This window comes from Carcharhinus amblyrhynchos, chromosome 28, assembly GCF_965287045.1.
Source record: "Carcharhinus amblyrhynchos chromosome 28, sCarAmb.v2.hapA, whole genome shotgun sequence".
Classification (NCBI taxonomy): Eukaryota; Metazoa; Chordata; class Chondrichthyes; order Carcharhiniformes; family Carcharhinidae; genus Carcharhinus; species Carcharhinus amblyrhynchos.
In genome coordinates, this window is record NC_137351.1 from 29996490 (window position 1) to 30021896 (window position 25407).

General features: G+C 44.8%; 1 protein-coding gene across 1 annotated transcript in view; it reads left to right on the plus strand.

The window, feature by feature from the left end:
- Window positions 1-25407, plus strand: part of adamtsl3 (ADAMTS-like 3) — a 548277-nt gene that overhangs the window by 458082 nt on the left and 64788 nt on the right. The window contains exons 18-21 of the mRNA XM_080214139.1: window positions 6257-6467; window positions 8573-8752; window positions 11299-11452; window positions 14971-16087. Of these exons, the coding sequence (XP_080070265.1) occupies window positions 6257-6467; window positions 8573-8752; window positions 11299-11452; window positions 14971-16087 (1662 nt within the window). The remainder of the gene's footprint in view (window positions 1-6256; window positions 6468-8572; window positions 8753-11298; window positions 11453-14970; window positions 16088-25407) is intronic.

Consider the following 25407-nt stretch of genomic DNA (forward strand, 5'->3'; position numbering starts at 1 on the left):
GATGCCTGTACTGACTTCAGTGAGGCCCATGACATTGGCCTCTTGGAGTATGAGCTCCCTGAGTGAGGTTATAATTGTCTACCCAATGAGAGACCCTCACGTATATCAATATGGGGGAGTCAGGTTCACTGGAACCCATGATTCTGACTTTGTACCTGGAGCACCCTAGGAGTGGACCAGAGTTTATTAAAAACTGGAATCAAGTGAAGGGACACCACCCTCTGAGGAGTTATTTCAGTGCCTCGTTTTTAAACAAAAGAAAAACTCACATTGATTTTAAAAGACCTTTCAATACATAAAAAGTTCTTCAACTAATCTCCAATGAAAACAGACATTTCTATTCTTTCACCACTTGGAACTGCCAATCAAACACTCACTTAACAAGCATCCCAATGTGATAATGTTAGTGTGTAAAATCAATCACAGCACAAATCCCATAATGGTAGCCTCAGGCTTATGTCAATAGATGGAGTGAAATTTCAAACAGTGATTTTCTTTTGAATGGCAGACTTTTATTAAATTTGAAGCCAATTTGAGTTAAATCCATCGACTCTTCCAATGAGGTTATGCGCTTTATACACAAAATCATGTTTACTTTGAAAAACAATCCAAAAAGACTGAGTGTCTCACCTGCTCCAAAAGGTGCCTCACCTATCCCGAAGATGGGCTAGGATCACACCCAAAAGGGAATTTGTCTCTCCAAAGGGGTCCTGACTTTTCAATTGGTCCACAATGTTCAAACATGTTGTTACTTTGCCTAATAGGGTGGCACAGTGGTTAGCATTGCTGCCTCACAGCGCCAGGGACCTGGGTTCAATTCCTGTCTCTGGTCACTGTCTGTGTGGAGTCTGCATGTTCTCCCCGTGTCTGTATGGGTTTCCTCCGGGTGCTCCGGTTTCCTCCCGCAGTCCGAAAGATGTGCTGGTTTAGGCGCATCAGCCATGCTAAATTCTCCCTCAGTGTACCCGAACAGGCACCAGAATGTGGCAGCTAGCGGATTTTCACAGTAACTTCAGTGCAGTGTTAATGTAAGCCTACTTGTGACAACAATAAGTAACCTAAACTAAACTTTAATTTGCTAATGGTGGGTTTTGCACTCCTAGCCTTCCCAAATCTCACTTCAGCAGAGACAGCTGGTGTTTTAGTTGGCCAGTAGCTTCCGGACAATCTATATCCACATGTACCCTGAGCCAACTCTAATCCCACCCATTGGAGATAGGAAACAGTATGTTTGGGGACAGATCTTGGGATTTTCAGCCGTATCCGCAATTTCTGCCTCTCTGACGTGCCAGAAATCCGGGCCATTAACTCCGTTTCTCTCTCCACAGACCTTTCCCATTCTGCTGAATATTTCCAGGATTTTCCACTTTTTATCAAACATACCCTGTTAAAGTGATAACACTCGCAGAGGATCCCTGGGCAGTTTTTCTAAGAACCTGGTTTCACAGCAGGACAGAGTTATAATCAACCCCAGAGTGGCGCCCAGGCTGTGTAAGGTGGTTCGCTGCAGTGCACTCGGGGAATATGTGTCTAACTCTCCATTTAAGCTGCCACTTCAGTGATATTCAATATCTGTTGAGTGCTTTGCATCAATGCCAGATGGAAAATGTAACCTCAGCCTCTATTCCACAACCAGATATGTGCTGCAACACTTAGAGAAATATACAACTCCCTCGACTATGGGTGGGAACATTTCATTTCTGATGCCAACAGTTTTCGCTCTTCTGTGGCGGGCAGCAGTTTGACCATTGACTCAGAACGCTCTTCGAGTTCCAGAGCATGATGGGAAACCTGGCCTCTTCCTGTGCCATAACAATTCTCTTTAAAATCTTGCCTGCCACTTCATGTAGTACCGGGCGAGTGCTGCGCTATTGGACTTCAGAGCTGACATTGAACTGAGGTGCTGTCAGCTGTCTCAGGTCAATGTGTAAGATCTCATGGCCCTACTTTGCAACAAAGCAGCAATGTTCTTCCTGCTGTTGCTGGATATGATGTGGAGATGCCGGCGTTGGACTGGGGTAAACACAGTAAAAAGTCTGACAACACCAGGTTTCAGTCCAACCGATTTATTTGATAGTAAACTTGCAAGCTTTCAGGTTAGCCTCTTCGTCAGGTGAGTGGAGAGTTCTGGTCTCAGACAGAGCATATAAAAGCACACATAGTTTACAGAATAGAAGGGGCTAACCCAAAAGCTTGTGAATTTACTATCAAATAAATCGGTTGGACTGAAACCTGGTGTTGGCAGACTTTTTACTGTGTTGCTGGATATCCCTGAACAAACACCTAAACACAGTAAGAAGTCTCACAACACCAGGTTAAAGTCCAACCAGTTTATTTGATAGTAAACCCACAAGCTTTCGGGTTTGCCCCTTCGTCAGGTGAGTGGAGAGTTCTGGTCTCAGACAGAGCATATAAAAGGCGCACACAGTTTACAGAATACTGATTAGAATGCGAGTCTTTACAGCTAACCTGCCATTCAAGTCTTAAAGATGCGGACAATGTGAGTGGAGAGAGCATTAGGTTAAAGAGATGTGTATTGTCTCCAGACAGGACAGTAAGTGAGATTTTGCAAACCCAGGCAAGTCATGGGGGTTACAGATAGTGTGACACGAACCCAAGATCCCTGTTGAGACCGTCCTCATGTGCGGAACTTGGCTATCAGTCTCTGCTCAGCGACTCTAAAAACAGAACTTCCTCGGAGTGTTCATAAGTGAAGGATCGCCACCCCATGCCCAATTTCTTAGCCGATACTTTTCCCAGCCCCTCAACATTCCGACTCTGGCTGGCTGAGATCCAACACTGCGGCACACCCAAGTGCAACTGAGTCAAAAGGAAGGAAGCCACTCCCCCTGTTTTTTAAACAGCATCAGCGATTGTGAACCAGGTAAGTTTATAGGCCCATGGAATCTGAAGGTCATTGACAGGTCGGGGGGAAGGTAGGTATCTCAGGTAAATGGAGGGGATTTTGGGAATCGGGGCTCAGAGGTTGGAGGAGTCAGAGGGAGGAAGGTTGTGGTGTGGGTTGAGTCGAGACTGTGTGGAGGGGACATCAGGCCTTGGAACAGGTTAAGCCTTGGGGAGGATCGAGGAAGGGGTTGGAGGGGGTCAGGCCTCAGGTCAGGTGGGGCCTGGCCAGGAGGGACTAAGGAAGTGTGCAGCGAGAAGATGGGAGGGGTGGGGAGGGTGAGGGTAGGGTGGAGGGGGAGGGTGTAAAGGTGGGGAGCGATCCCTGAGTTGGGGAATGATCCCTGGGACTTCATTGGGGTTGATGAATCAAGTGTCCTCTGAGGGGCTCAGCAGTGTGGGTGGAGATCTCAGAGTGGGGTAGCTGAGGGTGAGAGAGAGACTCCTGGGGGTTTAGGATGTCAGTCTGGGTTTGTACAACAGCTACCCAGTTAGAAATGGTTTTAGTCTTCCTAACTTTTCCCAACTATCTATTGGTGTAACCTAGGTGGAACCATCTGAAGTTTGCGATTTAGATTGCATTTTCAGATGGTTCCCAGAGGAGGGCAGTCACCCAGGGGACTGCTGGACAATTGCCATGCTTAGCTGGGAAACTCTGAAGAGGATAATCCAGCGGATCTTTGGGATAGCTCCCAGTATGACGCTGGGAAACCTGGGCCAGTATCTGCTCATTACGACTTTGCTGCACGTGGGAGCTTGTTCAATGCAAATCAACGCAACATTTCTTAACTCACATCTTTCAAAAAGAACTTCATTGGCTGCACTTGTGATGCAAGTTCTGAAAGGTGCTATATAAATGTAAATTTTCAAATATTTCTTGATGAAACGGTGTTGAGAAGAGCAGGTTATTCAAAGGGAAATCAAATCCAACTCAATTAACCTGAATGGAAATGATTAAATTGTCGTATTTCTTGATTTTGATTTGTTGGAGTCACCGATGACCATGTTTTCACTCAGAAATATATTTTTCACCAATATACAAACAGCATTTACCTGCAACATCATAAAAAAAACTTCTATTGCGTATTCGGACAGCAACACTGTTGAACACAGACACACACAGGCCAAGACACACACAGACACACACATACACAGATACACACACACATTGGAACACCTCCTTACCTGAGGAGGAGAGGGAGTGCAGTAAAGGTTCACCAGGCTAGTTCCTGGGTTGCCTTATAATGAATTATAATGGCAGGACACTGAGAAGTTCTGTGGAACAAAGGGACCATGGCATGTTTGTCCACAGATCCCTGAAAGCGGAAGGGCATGTTAGTAGGAGGTGGAAAGCCCTGTAAGACACTTGCCTTTATCAATCGAGGCGTAGATTACAAGAGCAGGGAAGTCATGTTGGAGATGTATCGAACTTTGGTGAGGTCAGAGCTGGAGCACTGTGTGCAATTCTGGTCGCCACAGTATGAGAAAGATTTGATTGCAGTGGAGGGGGGGTACAGCAGGTTCACCAGGATGCTGCCTGGGGTGAAAGATTTAAGTTATGAAGAGAGATTGGATGGGCTTGGGTTGTTTTCATCGGAGCAGAGACTGAAGGGTGACCTGATTGAGGTGATTATGAGGGACACGGACAGTGTGGATAGGGAGCAGCCGTTCCTCTTGGTTGAAGGGTCAGTCACGAAGGGATATAGGTTCAAGATGAGGGGCAGGAGGTTTAGAGGAAGATGTGAGGAAAAACTTTACCAAAGGGTTTGGAACACACTCCCTGGGAGAGTGGTGGAGGCGGGTTGCCTCACATCCTTTAAAAAGTATCCGGATAAGCACTTGGCACATCACAACATTCAGGGCTATGGGCCAAGTGCTGGCAGATGGGATTAGGTGGGAGTTCAGGTATTTCTAATGTGTCGGTGTGGCCTTGATGGGCCGAAGGGTCACTTCTGTGCTGTATGCTGGTTATGAGGAGAGATTGAGAAAACTGAATCCGTGTTCTCCAGAGTTTCGAAGACTAAGAGGTGATTTTATTGAAATGTACCAAATTCTTACAGGTTTTGACAGGATAAATGCAGGAAAGATGTTTCCCATGGTTGGGGGAGGTGGCAGGGAGAGGGGGTGGTGGTAGGTAAAGGGGTCCAGAACTAGGAATCACAGTCTCAGAACAAGAGGTAGGCCACTTGGGACTGAGACGTAGAGGAATTTCTTCAGTCAGAGAGTGATGAATCTTGAGAATTCTCTACCCAAGAGAGCTGTGGAGATTCAATCGTAGAATCATAGAATCCTACTGTGCAGAAGGGGGCACAAACCCCCCCCAGGTCCTATCCCCATAACCCCATGCATTTACCCTAGCTAGTCCGCTTGACACTAAGGGGCAATTAAGTATGACCATTCCACCTAACCTAATCTTTGGCGTGTGAGAGGAAACCTACACAGGCACAGGGAGTTTGTGCTAACTCCACACAGACAGTGACCTAAGCCGGGAATCAAACCCAGGTTCAGTTACGGAGCTGTGAGGCAGCAGTGCTAAGGACTGTGTCACCGTGCCACCCACAGTCATTGCACATGTTTAAAGCAGGGGTCAATAGATTTCTAGATCCCAATGATACTAAGGAACATGGGAAAGTGCAGGTGTTGAAGCAAAAGATCGATCTAGTTAAATGACAGAGCAGGCTCGAGGAGTCAAGTGATCCACTCCTATGTTCCATTCCTCTAATTAATTCCCCTCATTGGCTAAACAGAATATCAATTTTGGATTTTTTGAACTCTAATTTACTCTAATTAAAAAGACTGATTATAGTGACTCTGGAAAGTGAGTTCTTTCACAGCTAAAATCTGACATTTTATTTTGGCTTCGGTTATATTTTGATGTTCCGGTCTCAGAATAGTCTGTCTCTTGTGGGATCACGTTTTGCAAAAGCCTACTGAGAAGAACTGCCAGCAGTTCAGAAGTCAAGATATCGCCCCTTTTCCCTGAATGTCTTAAAACAATGCTGAGTTCCTCCCCAGCACAGCTGCGACAGCTTAGAATAGGGACAAGGGAATCTTCTCATGCAGCAATTCAGGATCTGAGTTCCTCTTCAGTGATTTAATCTGAGATCCAAAGTGATCTTTTTTTCAACTGGCTGAGCTTGAACTCAGGCCCCTGGTTAGTTGTGGTTACAGACTGTTAGCCAAGGAGATTTTCATTTCGTTCCAGGACTGCAGCTGATCAGGGCTGCCACCAACAACCCACTAAAGTCAACCAGAGTTTAATGAAACCTGCATCAACTAAAATCATTATTGTATTCCAAAATAATGCCCCTTCCAGCTCCTTGACCTGTCATTCTTCTTTTCACTCCATCAGATGGGCCACAAGATCGTGGGGACCGTGCAGTGCGACTTGTGGAGTTGGTATACAGACACGAGATGTTTACTGTAAACGCCCGGTGGCCCACGTCATTGAGGAGTCCGTCAAGGTTGCTGACGAGGAGTGTTCGGACCCGAAACCCCCCGAGTTACAGGCCTGCAACCAAATTGACTGCCCTCCTTCATGGCATGAGGGAGAATGGCAACCGGTAGGTGATATCTCATCAAGTTGCCAAGAATGGACTGTTGTCACCATAATCTTGCTCCTTCGGACCCCGCCAAGATTTAAATACTTGGTTTCTCCACAGACCGATGCAGATTTATTGACAGTGTTTCACACAATGTGCGTGCAATCTAAAGGAAGTACGAAACTATTGTAACCCTGGTGACACATGGGGCCAGATTCTGCAACCTCGCTCGCAGCTGGGATTCTCCAATCCCGCTGCAGTGAATGAAGATTTGGCTGACTAAATATTTCATGAAATGCCCGCTATACTATTTGAGTGCACCTCATACAAAAGATTCTGAAAAAAATGTCAGTGGTAGAATGGCATGTTACATAATTCCTTCAACGAGGGATGGCACAGCGGCTAGCACTGCTGTCCCACAGAGCCAGGGACCCGGGTTCGATTCCCGGCTTGGGTCACCGTCTGTGTGTGGAGTTTGCACCATCTCCCCGTGTCTGCGTGGGTTTCCTCCCACGCTCCAAAGATGTGCGGGTTCTCCATTCTCGTTGGCAGTAACAGTGGGGCATGAACGGGGTGGGCTGGGGGCCTGACTGGATGGTTTTGTGCCACATTGGGATTTACACGGAGTAACGTTGGGCAGGGTGCACAAAGCAGCATTCTACCCGCTCCTGTGGTGTATCCCACCCAGTGCGAGTTAGGTTAAGTAACCCTCCCTGTCATCTCAGCCTACGGAACGAGTCAGCCCATTTACACAGGATGGTTTGCAGTCGGATCGAGTTGATTTGGGATGAATGCAGGATCTTCGAATGAAGCAATCAGCTCTGCTGGAACCAAGTGCACTTGCCAGACACTATCAGGTTGCCAGTGCAGCGTTTCCCTTCTGGGAAGGAATGGCTGGGGATTTGATTCAGACTGTTTACACCAGTTTGATTCAAACTGCACTGGTTCACAGCCAGCAGCAGAAGGTGATAGTTACTCGAAACTAATCGAGTAAATAACTCCGCTGCCTCTACGCTGAGCACGCTGACGTGAAGCAGCTGCAGGTTTAGAATGGACGTAAGTTTGAAACTGAATCAGAAAAGCAATCTGAGATAGTATTTCAGAAAGAGAAGCGTCACCCTGAAAGACAGTGAGCGCGGAAGTTCCAAAGTGACCCAGAGAGAATGTTATGATGTGAAATGATGTCAAGAAACCAAAGCGTTTGAAGCAATCAGGATTCTTTATGCTCAACGCACCATAGGCTACGCTATAGGTCATAGGATCTCTACAATGCAGAGGGAGGCCATTTGGCCCGTCCAGTCTGCACCAACCACAATCCTACCAAGGTCCTATCCCTGTAACTCCACATATTTACTCTCTAATCCCTCTAATTTGTCACATCCCGGGACACTAAGGGGCAATTTTAGCATGGCCAATCCACCTGACCTGCACATCTTTGGACTGTGGGAGGAAACCGGAGCACCCGGAGGAAACCCACGCAGACACGGGGAGAAGGTGCAAACTCCACACAGACGGTGACCCAAGCCAGGAATCGAACCGGGGTCCCTGGCTCTGTGGGACAGCTGTGCTAACCACTGTGCCACCGTGCCATCCCTCGTTGAAGGAATTATGTAACGTGCCATTCTGCCATTGACAGATTTTTTCCAGAATCGTTTGTATGAAGTGGACTCAAATAGTGTAGCGGGCATTTCATGAAATATTTAGTCTGAATGGAGACCACATATTGAGGCCATTTGGAAACCCTTTTCTAGGCTAGAAGTATAGTTGGCTTCAATGTCAGAATTTGATGGGCAGAGTGTAGTTTTTAAATAACGCTGAGACTGTTAAATCGATTAGTGAATGTTGAAAGATGCTCCATTCCTTTGGTTTAATATATTGATCTTTATATGTTGGCCAGGACTTTCTGGCCATTCACATCCCACCGCCGCTGTTAGCGAGGATGGAGTACTTGGCGCTCAGCCACATCTCTGTTCATTGCGGCGGGACTGGAGAATCCTGCTGGCGTGAACAGCTGGAAAATTCCACCCAAGCTCTTTAAGGTACCTAACACAGAGGAAGCAAATTGGAAAATGTTAATGTACCCCTGCTGACAAGTTAATGTTCTCTTGCGCCATCTCTCATTGCAGTGTTCACAAACATGTGGAAGAGGAGTACAATCTCGCAAAGTCACGTGCAAACAGCTCCGGACCGATGGTAGTTTTCTCAGCCTTGCTGATGAGCTTTGCCTTGATCTCAAGCCCCAGGTGCAGCAGGCTTGTGCCGCCATCGATTGCCCACCACACCTGGCACTAGGGAAGTGGTCCAAGGTATGGAATGACTCAACGAAGAAAGATATCTATGCCTGATTATTTAGATGGATGAGGGGGGATCTTTTAAGAGGGATGAGGGGGGGATCTTATAGAGACGTATAAGATAATGAAGGGGATGGGTAGGGTAGGGATAGAGAGATTCTTCCCGCTTAGAAAGGATAGCAGGGCCAGAGGGGACAGCCTCAAGATAAGGGGGGGGCAGTTTAGAATCTCTGGAATTTTAGAGGTGAATCTCTGGAATTTTCCACCCGTTGAAGTGGTGGAGGCTACCTCGCTGAATATATTTAAGTCACAGGTAGGTAGGTTTCTGATAGACAGGGGAATTAAGGGTTATGGGGAGAAAGCGGGAAAGTGGAACTGATCCACTTCAGATCAGCCATGATCTTATTGAATGGTGGGGCAGGCTCGAAGGGCTAGATGGCCTACTCCTGCACCTATTTCTTATGTTCTTATGTGTCTGTGTATGCATGCTTTTTAGGAACCTGGGTTCGATTTGGGTCACTGTCTGTGCAGAGTCTGCACATTCTCCCCATGTCTGCATAGGTTTCCTCCAGGCACTCCAATTTCCTCACACAGTCCGAAAGACGTGCTGGTTAGGTGCATTAGGTGCTAAATTCTCCCTCAGTGTACCCAAACAGACACCGGAGTGTGGCGACTAAGGGATTTTCACAGTAACATCATTACAGTTTTAATGTAAGCCTACTTGTGACACTGATAAATAAACTTCAACTTAAAAACTTTTCATTTGAAACAACTCGCACCTTTTGCAAAGTTCATCATCTTTATGTCTTGTTGAATCCTTTGATAAAAAAGTTGAGTATTCTCATATTCTGCTTACAATATCTAACTGTTTTTTGGTTCAGTAATCATACAACCCCAGTGATATTGACACGGGCTGTAGAAAGAAAGCATTCTGCTGGTATCTGTTGAAATAGTGTACACATTAGATGTCTTAACCAGTAACATTAACAAGGCAAAAGATGACAACAAAGAACACAGGAACAGGCCCTTAGGTCCTCCAAACCCCTGCTGAAAAGACACCCCACCGGCGCTCCGTCAGTCAAACTTCACAGCTCTCTTTTGGGGCACTGAACCCTGGTCTCCCGCGTGACAGGTGGGGACACTAACCATGGAACTAATGAGGAACTGCCACACTGTGGGTTTTGAACCAACGCAACACAGATTTATTAACAAGGTCTTACCTGATTGAAATCCAAACATGGAAGAGAGATAAAAACCCACGAACGACTCAGGTGGTGTCACAGCACTTCATGTGAATAATCGCACGCAAATGCATTGCATTACAATGCACAGCAGACAGTAAGCTGGATTATATAACATAATTGGTGTGACACAGGAAGGGAGGCAAAAAGATTTGCCACACAGTACAAGAATGTTTGTTGGAGGTGATTGAATAGGATCAGAATTCTCCGGCTTTTCACACCAGTGGGATTCTCCAGTCCCTCTGGCAGCGCACCCTTGCCTGTGGTGTTTCCCGCAATGGGAATTCCTGTTGACAGCGGTGGGGCCAGAAAATTCCACCACTAGCAAACACCGCACCACCTCCCACTGGCGGGAAACGCACGGCTGAGAGGCTGGAGAATCCCACCCAAAATTCTAGAGGCCTTTGAAAGTACAATGTGATACAGACAAGTTGGTTATTTCAGGGAGTGTTGCAGAGAGTAGGGCCATGAGACTTGAAGGTTGTCTCAGTGAGGGAGAAATAGCCAGAGATGGATGACCAGAGAAAGACCTGTTAGAGGGATCACAGGAAAATAAATTGGCCGCTATTCTCCAGTTTCGTATGCCCTGCCAGTGCTTCCAGCAAGAACGGAGAATTTAGCGTTCAGCCAAATCTCCATTCGCTGCAGCGGGACTGGAGAATCCCAGCTGCGGGCGAGACTGGAGAATTCCAAATATGTTAACATGACTCAGGTGGGAGAAAAGCTGACGTGAACTGAGGCTGTGACAACAAAACAAATAATCTCATCATTGGGGTGCAAGAATCAGTGCACTCCCCTCACAAGTTCAGCAATTTAAAATAATGAGAGTGTAGAGACTGATAATGATTGGGCGGCATGGTGGCACAGCAGTTAGCGGTGCTGCCTCACAGCACCAGGGACCCGGACTCGATTCCGACCTCGGGTCACTGTCTGTGTGGAGTTTGCACATTCTCCCCATGTCAGCGTGGGTTTTCTCCAGGTGCTCCGGTTTCCTTCTACCGTCTGAAAGATGTGTGGGTTAAGTGGATATGCCATGCTAAACTGCCCCTTAGTATCAGGGGGACTAACTAGGGTAAATGCATGGGGATAGGGCCTGGGTGGGATTGAGTTTGGGGCAGACTTGATGGGCTGAATGGCCTTCTACACTGTAGGATTCTATGATTCTACATATCTGTTTTTAGCTGAACGAACCCTTCATATATAAATTTAACTCAGTTTTAATTGTGTGTAATTTAAGTATTCTTCCCATGATTTCTGGCAGTGAAAATTTAGACGAATGATAGCTTAGAAATAATTTTTAATGTTGTCATTTCTTTCCAGTGCTCTGTAAGCTGTGGTGAAGGTACCCAGAGCAGAGAATGGGTCTGTCAGAAACTCACAGCAGCTGGCTGGCTGATCCCAGTAAATCGCGATCTCTGTAATGCGCTCGTCAAACCGTCCATAATCCAGGCCTGCAGAATGCCTCCCTGCAAAAGTAAGTCATTTACTTTAATGCCCACCCCAACACCCAGAATCATTTTACAGCCAAATAAACACCTTGTGCTACTTGTGGACACAAGAACAAAGAAGGTTACAGCATGAGAACAGGCCCTTCAGCCCTCCACTGACCATGCTGCCCATCTGAACTAAAACCCCCTACCCTTCCGGGGAACATATCCTTCTTTTCCCATTCTATTCACGTTTTTATCCAGATGCCTCTTAAGAGACGCTATCGTATCTGCTTCTGCTAGCTCCCCGCAACAGCGAGTTCCAGGACCCACCACCCTCTGTGTAGAAAAAAAACTTGCTTCGTACAGTGACAAATAAATGTAGCAGCAGAAATAACTGATAGTGCAACTGGCCCACTGCAAGGTGCGAGGATGTCTCGGCCCAGCTGACTGTGGTTTCTCTGGGAAGCAGAGTGTTTCGAGCTTGATATATTCCTACAGAAGGATGGATTTGTCTCACAGTCTCCCTCATTTGTTCGTTATAAGAATCATATGCAGATGTTAAAACGTTCACATTTATGAAAATGTTTTTTTCATTAAGTAAAACAGATTTGTGTTGCTTGACAATTATTTTCCTGGCAAACCACCAGTGTTCAAACGCCAAACGTCTGCAAGCTCCAACTCTTGAAGCAGGTCCAATAGATTTTAAGAGCTATTGCTTACATTTTAAAGGAAACACGTGAATAACTAAACGTGCGTAGATTCCAGACGCACACATTTGATACTTTCCCAAGTTGTTCATGTATCTTGTGTTTATCAAGGTGATCTTTCTCAGTGCTGGGAAACACATTACTACCTTTTCTTTCCAGCCACCACAGTGCATTATCAAGTCATAGAAACCCCACAGTGCAGAAAGAGGCCATTCGGCCCATCGAGTCTGCACCGACCACAATCCCACCCAGGCCCTACCCCCATATCCCTACATATTCAGTGGGTAAATATGCAGGGATATGGGGATAGGGCCTGGGTGGGATTGTGGTCAGTGCGAACTTGATGGGCCGAATGGCCTCTTTCTGCACTGTAGGGTTTCTATGATTCTTACCCACTAATCCCTCTCACTTTTGCATGCCGGGACGCTAAGGGGCAATTTAGCACGGCCAATTAATCTAACCTGCACATCTTTGGACTGCGGGAGGAAACCGGAGCACCCGGAGGAAACCCACGCAGATACCAGGAGAATGTGCAAACTCCACACAGGCAGTGACCTGAGCCGGGAATCAAACCCAGGTCCCTGGAGCTGTGAAGCAGCAGTGCTAACCACTGTGCTACCGTGCCGCCCCAAAGTCGGGTTTAACAGAGACTCCGTCCACATTAGAATTTCCACTGCATCATTTTTCATGCTCTCAGTTTAGGGAATCTAACCTACAAATATAGTTTGATGAAAAGCAAGGTGCTCTCTCATGCTCTTTTTATCCTGAAGCCGGCAAAGCAGAGGGATAATTTTATATGTTCTGTTTACCTAATGAAATTAATTGTGTGAGACAGGCAAGCCCATTCAGAAGCTGATGTATTTAATGCTCAATATGCTAATTCTGTACTCCCACCTCAGAATCAGCACTGTTCTGACAGAACTCTGACAAAAGGTCATCCAGACTTGAAATGTTGGCTCTATTCTCTCCCCACAGATGTTGTCAACCCTGCTGAGTTTTTCCAGCATTTTCTATTGTTTCTTGTGCACTATACAGACAAAACATATCATTCATAGAGAAGGAAACAAGAGAGTGCAGAAGGGAGTGTTACAGTCATAGCAAGAGTGTAAAGAAAGATCAACTTAATGCATTCAAAAGTCCGACGGCAGCAGGGAAGAAGCTGTTCTTGAGTCGATTGGTATGTGACCTCAGACTTTTGTATCCTTTTCCCGAAGGAAGAAGGTGGAAGAGAGAATGTCTGAGATGCGTGGGAGCCTTAATTATGCCGAGGCAGCGGGAAGTGTGGATAGAGTCAATGGATGGGAGGCTGGTTTGCGAGATGGATTGGGCTACATTCACAACCTTTTGTAGTTTTGTAGCATCCACAGTAGTTTGCCTTTATCAAGACTATTGTGTTTGGTCCTCTCTCCAGCTCACTTTCCCCGCAGAGTGTCTCTTCCCAGGAGAAGGGAATGCATGAATTTTCCATCCAATGCATCTCCTTTTCCTGTTTTTATTTCCCCCCTACATTTTATGGCTTCCAAGAATGAAAGTGTGGTCAGGAAATCTGCCAGCAACTTTCCACACTGTTGATCATTTCAAAGGTGCCACAGAATTACAGATGGGCAATAAATGTTGGCCAGACAGCGACTCCCATGTCCCACAATTGAATTTAAAAAAATCAACCCACTGTAGCTAGCACAAGGATCATTTATGCCACATAAATTGAACTAAATGTTTTGGGAAAGGGTGGAAGAATGAGATCTCTTTATAAAATTCACCCATTCTCCTCTCCTGGGAAGAGGTGCTTGGAGGGAAAGTGAGTTAGAAAGAGGGCCAAACACAATAGTACTAATTCTCTGAAATGACAGCACAGTGTTAATGCAACCAGTATTAACTACATCAGCTTCTGAATAGGCGTGCCAGTCTCAAGGCAATTCATTTTATTAGAAATTAGAAACAAGACGAGGCCATTTGGCCCTTCAAGCCTGTTTCACCATTCATTTCGATCATGGTTGATCATCAGATTCAATATCCTGATTCCCCTCTTCCTCTCACGTCCCTTGATCTCTTTAGCCCCAGGAGCTATATTTCATTTCTTCTTGAAATCACTCACTGTTCTGGCCTCAGCTACTTTCTGTGGTCGTGAATTCCACACATTCACCACTCTCTGGGTAAAGAAATTTCTCCTCACCTCAGTTTTATTTATTTTTTATTCATTTGTGGGACGTGGGCATCGCGGGCTGGGTCAGCATGTATTGCCCATCCCTAGTTGCCTGAGGGCGTGGCTCTGGAGTCACAGGTAGGCCAGACCAGGTAAGGACAGCAGATTTCCTTCCCTAAAGGGCATTAGAGAACCAGATGGGTTTTTCTGATAATCAACAATGGTTTTCATGGTAGATTCTTAATTCCAAATCTTCTCTATTAATTTAAAATTCCACTATCTGCCGTGGTGAGATTTGAACCCAGGTCAGAATATTAGCTGAGTTTCTGGATTAATAGTCTAACAATTATAGCACGAGGCCATCGCCTCCCCTGAAAGGTCCAAAAATGGTTTACTCCTTATCCTCAAACTATGACTCCTAGTTCAGGACTCCCCACCATTGGGAACATTCTTTCTGAATCTACCCTGTCTAACCCTGTTAGAATTTTATAGAATTCTATGAGATTCCCCACTCACTTTTCCAAACTCCAACGAATACAATCCTAACTGACTTAGTCTCTCCTCATATGACAAAACGTACAATACTAAAAATATATCTTCAAATTTTTGCCATTCTTCTTTAAAAGATACATATTCTTTATGACAAGTTACTTAGATATGCTGCTTCATATCCTGGAGCCCTTTGTTAATGTTTATTTGTGTACATTTTTAGAGTTTGCCAAGAAAGCGAAACCAAAAGTTCCACCAAAGCAAGCTACCCGTGACCCTCAGATTCTCAGCGTCCACCGAGTGTACATTCAAACCAGACAAGAGAAACGCATTCACTTTAGCATTGGTGGTCGGGCATATTTACTCCCAAAGACCTCCATTGTGATCAGATGCCCCGTGAGAAGATTCCAGAAATCATTGATCAGATGGGAGAAGGACGGACACCGTCTACACAATACAAAACAGGTTGGAATCACTAAATCGGGATCCCTGAAGATTCATAGCCTGGAGGCGAGGGATATTGGCGTCTACAGTTGCATTGCGGGTCCTACTCGAGACACCTTTGTCCTCAAACTGATCGGCAATGATAATAGATTAGTTGAGCCACCCTCTTCCACCAGAGCAAAAACAAAACAAAATATTGGGTCGGAGAAGGTGAGTCACAATGAATCCAACAGGCTAGAGGAGAAATGGGCTCAAATGAGCAAGATGTGGCAAAGTTGGAGCAAAAAGAATGAATTCTATGTGGATGATAGCCAAACTGCTGATCACGTTTTCCTGCGCCTACTTGGAAATCATTTGGTTTCAAAGGCAAAGACTAATTTTGCTGAGCTGTACGGTTCTCAAGAGCTTTATGATAAACATCTCGAAAGCTCTAATTTCCAAGGAGCCTATAGTATGGATACTCTGCAGTTTGAAGAAATCTTGCGGAATATAAGTCTCTGGATCGAGTCTGGGGAGCTACCTGAAGATTTTGCTTCGCAGCTGATGTATCAATTAGCAGCGGAAGTGTCTAGACCACAGCCGACTCTGGAGAAATGGAAGGCACCACTTGATGATAACGCAACCAACTCAAAATTGTTAGACAAAGCTCCCAACACATCGGAAACTTCTTTCCATAAAGATACGTATCAGCAGACGGAGAAACAGAAACCTCCAATTATTTTGCGAAAGAAAGAAGCTCCTGTGCTGCCTGAGAGAAATGTCAGTGTAACAATTGGAGCACTGGCATATCTGACGGATAATACCGACCATGTGACACTAGTCTGTGAAGCTGCTGGAATCCCTGAACCAGAAGTAACTTGGACAAAGGACGGCGCGCCGGTGAAATTTAATGAAAGGTATGGCAAGTGAGTGAATACTAATATCAGTGAGAGCTTTATTTCAACAGGTGAACTTGTATTAATGTAACGTTTTCTAATATGTTCATCTGGTGCATCAGTGATTTTGCACACTATTATACAAGCCAAATGTGCAGAGGCAGAGCTTGTTAGTCAAAGGCCATTTGTTAGAATAAGTCCTAAACTCCACAGCTTTCATTGTAACAGCTACAGAGCTTTTCTGATAGACAAGAATATGCCTTTTGTAGGTGATGGAGATCACATATATAATCAGCATGTTATTTAAATGTGGCCCTATAATGTAGATGATAGTTCAGTAATTGATATTGTGAATTTTGATTGTCATAAGTTGTATTCTCCATCTATGAACTTCAGTGAACAATGTAGCAGAGAATTTTGAGTCAACTAACAGCATTCATGGCACCTTGCACACATATAAAACTTTATCTCTGGATTTGTTTTTAAATCAAACATTATGTTGTACCTTGTGTGTGTGCATATGTGCGTGTATGCATGTCTGCTTGTGTGTGCACATGTGTGTGTGCATGCATGTATGTGTGCTTGCGTGAGTGTGTAAGTGGTGGAGGCTGCCTCGCTAAATATTTTTAAGACGCGGGTTGATGGGTTTTTGATAAGAGAGGGGATTAAGGGTTATGGGGAGAAAGCGGGAATGTGGAACTGAGCAGCGACAGATCAGCCATGATCTTATTGAATGGCGGGGCAGGCTCGAAGGGCTAGATGGCCTACTCCTGCTCCTATTTCTTATGTTCTTATGTGTGTGTTGGCGCGCTGATGTGCGCACGCATGTGTGTGTGCCTGTATTTGCAATGTCATTGTTATTTTTCAGTGTGTGGGACGATTCGACCCTTGGCAAAGTGTAGAAACTTAGAACGTTTTGATGAAAGACTGAACTTTAAGCTTTTAATCTGCACTCATTAATAATTGTTGGTAAGAAGATGCAGGTGTCACAGGCTAACATTGTTCACTGTGAAGGCAACAAACTGTTGATTATTTTCTAGATTTGTGGGGTTTTTTTGTCCATCGATGTTAGTGATTGCTGAACTGGAGCAAAGGACATTCGAACCTTGGATGCGATGTGTGAAAAGGACAGGCTTGAGGATCCTAAAAGATATGAGAGTCCAGTCCGACTGGGGGTCAGCTAGTTTTCTGTGAGAAACATGTTACATCTCGTGCCTATTGCCAAGTCGTGTTAGAAAACCTACTGCATACAAGTTCACTGCAAGGTTTAATAGTTAGCAGGCTGCCAATACTCGACTTTCTGCAATACATTATCATCCTTTGGACATGATTCTGCTGTTTGAGGAATTTCAGTGGGTGCATCAGAGCAGCTATAAAATGTCTTTCAACTGCTCTCTTACTTGGTACAAAAAGATATTCCTTCATTTAGTTGTGCAGTTTTCCCCTCGATATATCCAGGCCCCCCCCGATATGCAACTCAAACAAGTCTGTGCTTTGGTAAACAGGAGATAGATCAACTATGGGGGAAGATAAGTGTTCACCATTCTATTTAGCCGGGATATGCTCCAGACCCCTCATACCTCGTTTCCTCTCTCAAGTTGGCAGCGTGATCTTACATATGGAAGAAACATTAGAAGGAGATTATGGCGCCTGATGTTTTTATTTATTGACATCTATGGCTCAGTGGCATGACTGTGGCAGATGGTTGTGGCAGCAAAACTAGGCCTCATTCTAGAACAGCACTGATAGAAGCCTGCACCATCAGCGGGTGCTTTTTTCTTTAAATAAAACTTTAAACTAAGTCCCTGCCCACCCTCCCTTGGATGATCAGCCATGAAGGGCCAAATGGCCTCCTCCTATCTTCTATGTTTCTGTTTCTCTGGTCCTCTCAACCTCCTGGCTCCAAGGAAGGGAGGCCTAAAATTCCCATGATGCATTTCTCACTCACCTGGCCAATATGTAACTGAAGCGGCTGGAAATTTATCACCATCGCCATCCCGCACCCCACCCCCCCACCTCCCCAAGATCCCGGTGAAATTTCCAACTGAAACCTCAGCCTCCAGTCAAAAGGACAGATGCATACCCCTGTCTTAATGTCTTGAACCAACATTAACTCATGCCATCGTACAAAGCAATATCCTATAAAGAGTGTGAACATAAGAAAAACTGCATCGGTTTAGTGACTTTGGTTTTCAAAATTGTACAACCTGGTTTTTACACTGCCATCAGATAGGTTGGCAGTGTAATTACAATTATGAGGTTTAAAATATTATTATTTTTGAGGATTGTATCTTTAAATTGGGGGTAAAATGAAAGGAATCAGCCAGTCTGACAATCTGGGTAACTGTCAGTGACCAGAGGAGGAATTATATTGTTTTACTGGGAAGAGAGTGTATGGCATAGAAGCTCGGAGACAATGTCAGGAGCTCGTGTGTCGGCAATGGAGATTCAAAAATCCCAAAAAAGTGTTGAGAATGTTGGGTTATAAACAACTGTGCTTTAAACTGTCCATTTAGTTCCAAGGTGAAAGAGGGTCTCAAGGATAGCTAATTGGCATTCCTACTTCGATACAAACCTATGTGATTCACATTACCATAACCAAAGATGCAAAGAAAGCCATTATAAAGCTCAGGACACAGGCTTTTTCGAGAATATTGCTGAATATCATGTGGAGTGTCTCTAGTTTGCTCAGATCTAGGAGAGAAGAAACAGCTAGAGGTCAAATGAAGTTTCCCAAGTAGGTGTTTAAGTGGAAGCTTGCATTTGGATTAAAAACAGTAAATTCATAGCAAGTTAAAACAAGCCTGGAAGAGTCACCTAGCTTGGGCCAGAGGACAGGTCTCCAGTAAAAGAAAAATTCACTATGTAAGACAGTTCTAAGATTGCAAGTACCAAGCTGAAAATAAAAAAAAAAGCAGGAAGCTAGAAATCACTATGGATTGATTCGGTGGAAATATATAAAAGACAGTGTAAAGCATACCTCTGAATTGCTTATTTTCTTGCTGGGCTTGGAATAAGATGGGGATATTCTGTTCTGTAGCTTTAAGTATAAATTGCCTACAAAGATTGTATTCAGTTTTTAGTATTTTAATCATTTGTTACAGTAAATATCTTCAGACATAAAATATTGATGTATCATCTGATCAGCTATTTAACTGGAAGTTCATATTTCTTTTTTTTTAAAGTTATTAGTCTCTACAGGGATCATAACATTTCTAACTCTATATGAGTTAATGTTGGTTCAAGACAGCATGAGTGAATTATTTGAGCAATTTGTTTCACTTTGTGGCATGGACAGTTTCCAGATTGGTGATGCTTGCCAAGTTGTCCAAGTTGTTCAAGCACCATCCAAAGTTTTTGTTTTTTTTAAATTGGACCACATCTGCTTTCATATCAACATGTCCAAGATGCCCTTATTAAACACAGCAACATTGGGTGTTCCTCCAAGAGCAGTCTGGGGCAGCACAGTACCACAGTGGTTAGCGCTGCTGCCTCACAACGCCAGTGTCCCAGGTTCAAATCCGGCCTCGGGTCACTGTCTGTGTGGAGTTTGCACTTTCTCTCAGCGTCTGCGTGGGTTTCCTCCGGGTGCTCCCGCAGTCCAAAGATGTGCGGGTTATGTTGATTGGCCGTGCTAAATTGACCCCAGTGTCAAGAGGATTAGATGGGTTGCGAAAATAGGGCCTGGGTGGGATTGTGGTCGGTACAGACTCGATGGGCCGAACGGCCTTCCTCTGTACGGTAGCAATTCTAGGATCAAAAAAAAACAATTATTTGCGCTTGTGCTTCTAACTGTCACGGGTATAGGTTGGGAGGCGGTAGATTTAAAACTGAAATGAGGAGGGATGACTTCTCGCAGAGGGCGGTGAGTTTGTGGAACTCGCTACCCCAGACCGTGGTGGAATCTGAATCATTGAATGGTTTCAAGAAGGAGATAGAAATATTTCTAATAAAAAAATGGGCAGGAATTGAGACCAGGAAGATATCAGCCATGATCTGATTGAATGGCGGAGCAGGTCGAAGGCTAAATTTGCTGATTTAGAATCGTAGAACCTTACAGTGCAGAAAGAGGCCCTTCGGCCCATCAAGTCTACACCGAACACAATCCCACCCAGGCCCCACCCCCATATCCCACCCACTAATCCCTCTAACCTACGCATCCCTGGACACTAAGGGGCAATTTCTTAGCATAGCCAATCAACCTAACCCGCACATCTTTGGACTGTGGGAGGAAACCAGAGCACCCGGAGGAAACCCGCACAGACACGAGGAGAATGTGCAAACTCCACACAGACAGTGACCTGAGCTGGGAATTGAACCCAGGACCCTGGCGCTGTGAAGCAGCAGTGCTAACCACTGTGCTACCGTGCCGCCCACTCCTACTCCTAATTCTTATAACTGTTCACTAGGGATATTAGAATGAATAATAAATGTTTTAATGGTCCCCTGACATATTACCACTGCATGATAATTACACTATAGAGTTTTTATCTGACATGACTGTTTGACCTTTCTTTCATTTTACTTTATTTGAAGGAATAACTTAATGAATGTATTAATGTTTTTATTTGAACAATGTTTTCAAATTCTTCCTTGAAAGTGAAATCATTCTGGCAGCTTTGTATCCAAACATTCTCCAAAAGACATCGCTGCTGGCTCTCCTCGGCTAAATATCATTACAACAACTAGGCTCGCATTAGGTACAAAAACAGAAAATGCTGGATAAACTCAGCATGCCTGACCACATCTGTGGAGAGAACCAAGCAAAGATTTCAACTTTGGATGACTTGCGTCTATCATCCAGACCCTTTAAACTATCAATAACAAAAACCACAAACCCCTGAAACCACTTTACTTGTGCAAACAAACATTGTGTGGTGGATTCTACCTACCCCCGACGGATGTGTTTCCCGAGGACGAGGGCATGTAAGATAGGACAGGCACCAACCCCATCACCTTCCCACCCATCCCAAGCTCGCTGCCATAATACAAAGGGTGGGTCTGCCTGCTTTATATAAATAAATACTTAAGGGTCAGTTAGACTTGTTATCAAGCCAATTGACTCATGATAAAGCTACCCATACCATAAAACAATTGGCATGGGCAGACAGACAGGAGCAGGCTATATTCCCTGAGGTGATGGAAGTGGGGGGTGGGGAGGGGAGGGGATGCTGTTGTCACACTTCAAGGTCTGTTCTTTGCCAATTGTAGAGCGGCCCCTCTAAGGCCAAACCCATCCTTTCCTTCATTCCTGCTCCTTCTCTTAAACCTACCCTCTCTCCTCTGCCCCCTTCCCTCACCTACCCAAACCCTCCCAGCCCAAAACCTGCTCCAGGTATCTATCTTCCTCTACCGCAGTCCCGGCAATGGCTTATGGTGCCTTCATAATGGTGTTGTGTTACATGGAGCTACAGTTCGTGGGGTGTCCTCGCTAGTGAGGTCATGTGACCAGCTCTGAACTCTGCTTAACAACAAGCCTGGGTGGCTTTCTTACCACAAGAACAGATCGAGACTTATAGCGAGCAAGAGGGAGGATTCACAGAGACAAAATGCTACAGGTGGTGTAGTCAGCAGAGAGGAAAAGGTTGTAAGTCCTTGGTGAGAACCAAGGTGTTCTACTTGGTGTTCGACTAGTTAGAACACAAAAGGAAGAGTAGTCTCAGGTCAAAGAGACACATCCAGTAACAATAAAGTCTCTGGAAGATTTGCCCTGGTGAAGCAAGGAAATGTGAGCCTTATGACTGGTAGTTGGTTTGGAAATTCTCCAAAAACATTACGACTCAATGAAACAATAAGATCTAAGCCCATTGGAAGCTGGGTGTTATTGTGGAGTGTTTCCTATGAACATTATAATCCTGTGGCAAGTGTGCTGTAATATAAATACCGTGTGAGCTCGTTGGTAGCTTTCAGACATGAGTAAGTTTTTTTTTGGTTTCTTTCACAAGACGTGGTCAAGGCCAGCATTTATTGACCACCCCAAATAGCCCTTGAGAAAGTGGTAGTGAACCTCCTTCTTGAACCTCTGCCATCCATGTGCTGTCCAGGTACACCCAAAGTTCTAGGATTTTGACCCAGTGACAGTGAAGGAATGGCAATATATTTCCAAGATGTGGAGATGCCGGCGTTGGACTGGGATAAACACAGTAAGAAGTCTCACAACACCAGGTTAAAGTCCAACAAATTTATTTGATAGTAAACTCACAAGCTTTCTGGTTAGCCCCTTCATCAGGTGAATGGAGAGTTCTGGCCTCAGACAGAGCGTATAACAGCACAGAAAGTTTACAGAATACTGATTAACTAAACTGTCTGATTACAGAACTCTCCATTCACCTGACAAAGGGGCAAACCCGAAAGCTTGTGAGTTTACTATCAAATAAAGTGGTTGGACTTTAACCTGGTGTTGTGAGACTTCTTACTGAATATATTTCCAAGCCAGGATTGTGTGTGAGTTGGAGGGGAAATTGCAGCTGGTGATCTTCCCAATGGTCTGCTGCCCTTGTCCTTCGAGATGGTCGCAGTTGTGGATTTGGAAGGTGCTCTCCAAGGAGCCTTGGTGAGTTCCTGCAGTGCACCTTGTAGATGGTACACACGGGTGCCACTGTGTGGGGGAACATGCGAATATTTAAGGTGGTGGATGGAATGCCAGTCAAGTGGGCTGCTTTGTCCTGAATGATGTCGAGAACAGAGAACACAGAAGATTGGGAATTTCTGGAATTCTCTACCCCAGATGCTTATGGAAGCTCAGTCACTGAGTATGTTTAAGGTAGAGTTGGATTTCAGATGAACAGTAAAGAGCTATGGAATAGTGTTGGGTAGAAGTCATTGAAGTGCCTGATCAGCCATGATTGTATCGAATGGTGGGACAGGCTTGATGGGCTGATTGGCCTACTCCTGTTCTGATGTTCCTGTGACATCCAAGTGCCATAAAAGAATTTTTGAAAGTTTCAATTCAGCAGCTATTGGAATCGATGTTTGACCATTAATTCTCAAAAATTTTTATAATTTGCGATCCAGAGCTAAGAGGGTTCAATTCGAAAGACAAATTGTACAAACATCAATCGGGGACTGGGGGCTTACCTGATTGAGACAATTAAAATGTTTGAGTTTCTATAGGATCCAAGGAGAGAAACCATTTTCCTCAGAAATTATCTCAAACTGTAATGATAGTGCTATAAAGTGCTTATTGTCTACCTGGGCTCCATCCCTTTCCATTGAAGTCCCAGCCTGAGGAGCTTGGGTAATGTTGTCAGGTGACATGAACACTTTTAGGTACTGACATGCCCCCTAGTGGCCATTGTAGAGCACTGTCTCTCTCTCTCTCTCTCTCCCTTTCTCTCTCACTTTCTCTCTCACTTCATCCACTGTAGTTTTAATCTTTCTGGTTGTCTTTTCAACCTCAAAGGTTGTCTCAATCTTATTTGCACTTATCTACTTATCTTTGATTTGATTTATTATCATCAAATGTATTAGGACACAGTGAACAGTATTGTTTCTTGCGCACTATACAGACAAAGCATACCATTCATAGACTACATAGTGGAGAAGGAAAGGAGAGGCTACAGAACCTTCTCCTGGAAAGTTTGATTTCTTCCAGTTAATGCCTTTGTGCATCTCAAGTCTATTTCAGTGGAAAACTCATGGGACATGAAATTTGCCATTAAATATAATGGGGGGAGGTGGTATTGGCACTGGACTAGTCATCCCAAGACCCAGGGTAGTCCTCTAGAGTCCCAGATTCAAACCCCACCATGGCAAATGATGAAGCCTGAATTCAATAAGAATCTGGAGTTAAAAGTCTAATGATGACCAAGAGGGCACATTGTCAACTGTTGTAAAAATTCATCTGGATCACTAATGTCCTTTAGGGAAGGAAATCTACCTGGTCTGGCCTACATGTGACTCCAGAGCCACAGTGATGTAGTTGACTCTTAAATGCCCTCGGGGATGGGTAATAAATGCTGGTGCAGCCAGCGACGCCCGTATCCCAGAAGGAAAACAATCCAGCAAAATGGGCTGTTTCGTGCCCATTTGTTGCGATAACATAAATGAGTCAGAGGCAATTCAGAGAAGGTACACTCATTCCTGCACTGAGGAGCTTCTCTTAAGAAGAAAGTTTGACCAGTCTAAAGATGTGCAGGTTCGGTGGATTAGCCATGCTAACTGTGCGAGGTTATGGGATAGAAAAAGGGGAATTGGGCTTGGGTAAGATGCTCTTTTGGAGAGTCAGTGCAGACGCGCTGGGCCTTTTGGCCTCCTTCTGCATTGTAGGGATTCTATGGTTGCATCTGTACCCACCAGAGTTGGGAAGAATACATGGTAGTCTTATTAAAACATATAAGGTGCTTAGGGGACTTAATTGGATAGATACCAGAAGGGTGTTTCTACTTGGGGAGTCTAGAACTAGAGGACAGTTTAAGAATTAGACTTTTAAGGAGAATTTCTGTCCTTTCATTGGGTCATTAGTCTGTGGAATTCTCTTCCCCAGAATGTAGTGGATGTTGGGTCATTCAATTTATTCAAGGTACAGTTAGACAGATTTCTGATTGACCCGGGAGACAGGAGTTATGAGGGAGGACAGACCAGAACACAGAGTTACCATGACCAGATCAGCCAGGAAGTTATTGAATGTTGGTGCAGGCTACAAGGGCTAAATGGCCTTCTCCTGCTCCTAAATCCATGAACATTGTTGTTCTTCCAAAATGCCACCTGCTGTGCACATGCACATTTCTGATACTAGATGCACCGATACTGTTTTGAAGGACATTTTTCTGACTTCAAAGATTCTGCATAAACCACTTGCTTCCAGGCCTTAATACAGCAATATTGATCGTTATGGCTTGTACTTGAGAACAACGAAGGAAAAAATAACCAGAGCAAATTAAGCATTCCTAACAAAATTTATAAACGAAATCATGCTATATTGCATACAAACATCAACTAATCGCCCTTGTGCAAACCCTCAGTCCCAGTGTCTTTGCCAATCCTTTGCTCCTCGCCAGTACTAGCCCAATGGCCGCAGTAGGGCTGATGGAAGGATGCTAACTTTCTTTGGAAGGCCATTTGCACAGAGCATCTCTGGACACCTGGCTACAGCCTGCATCATCTTGGCTTGAGTGGCAGCAGTCTGATAGCGTGCTGGTAGCAGGAGGAGACCTTCACCACTTACATGAGATTATTTCATTTTTGCAGCACTCATCATGGCTCCCACAGCCTCTGCAGAGTTTGCTTTGTGGGCCAACTGTTGACAAATGATGTCCACCCATCTGTGCCAGGGCTCCTCTGCAGTGTTCCCAAACTTTGGAACCCACTCTCTGCCAGGTTGTGCCATTCTCCCATCTTTT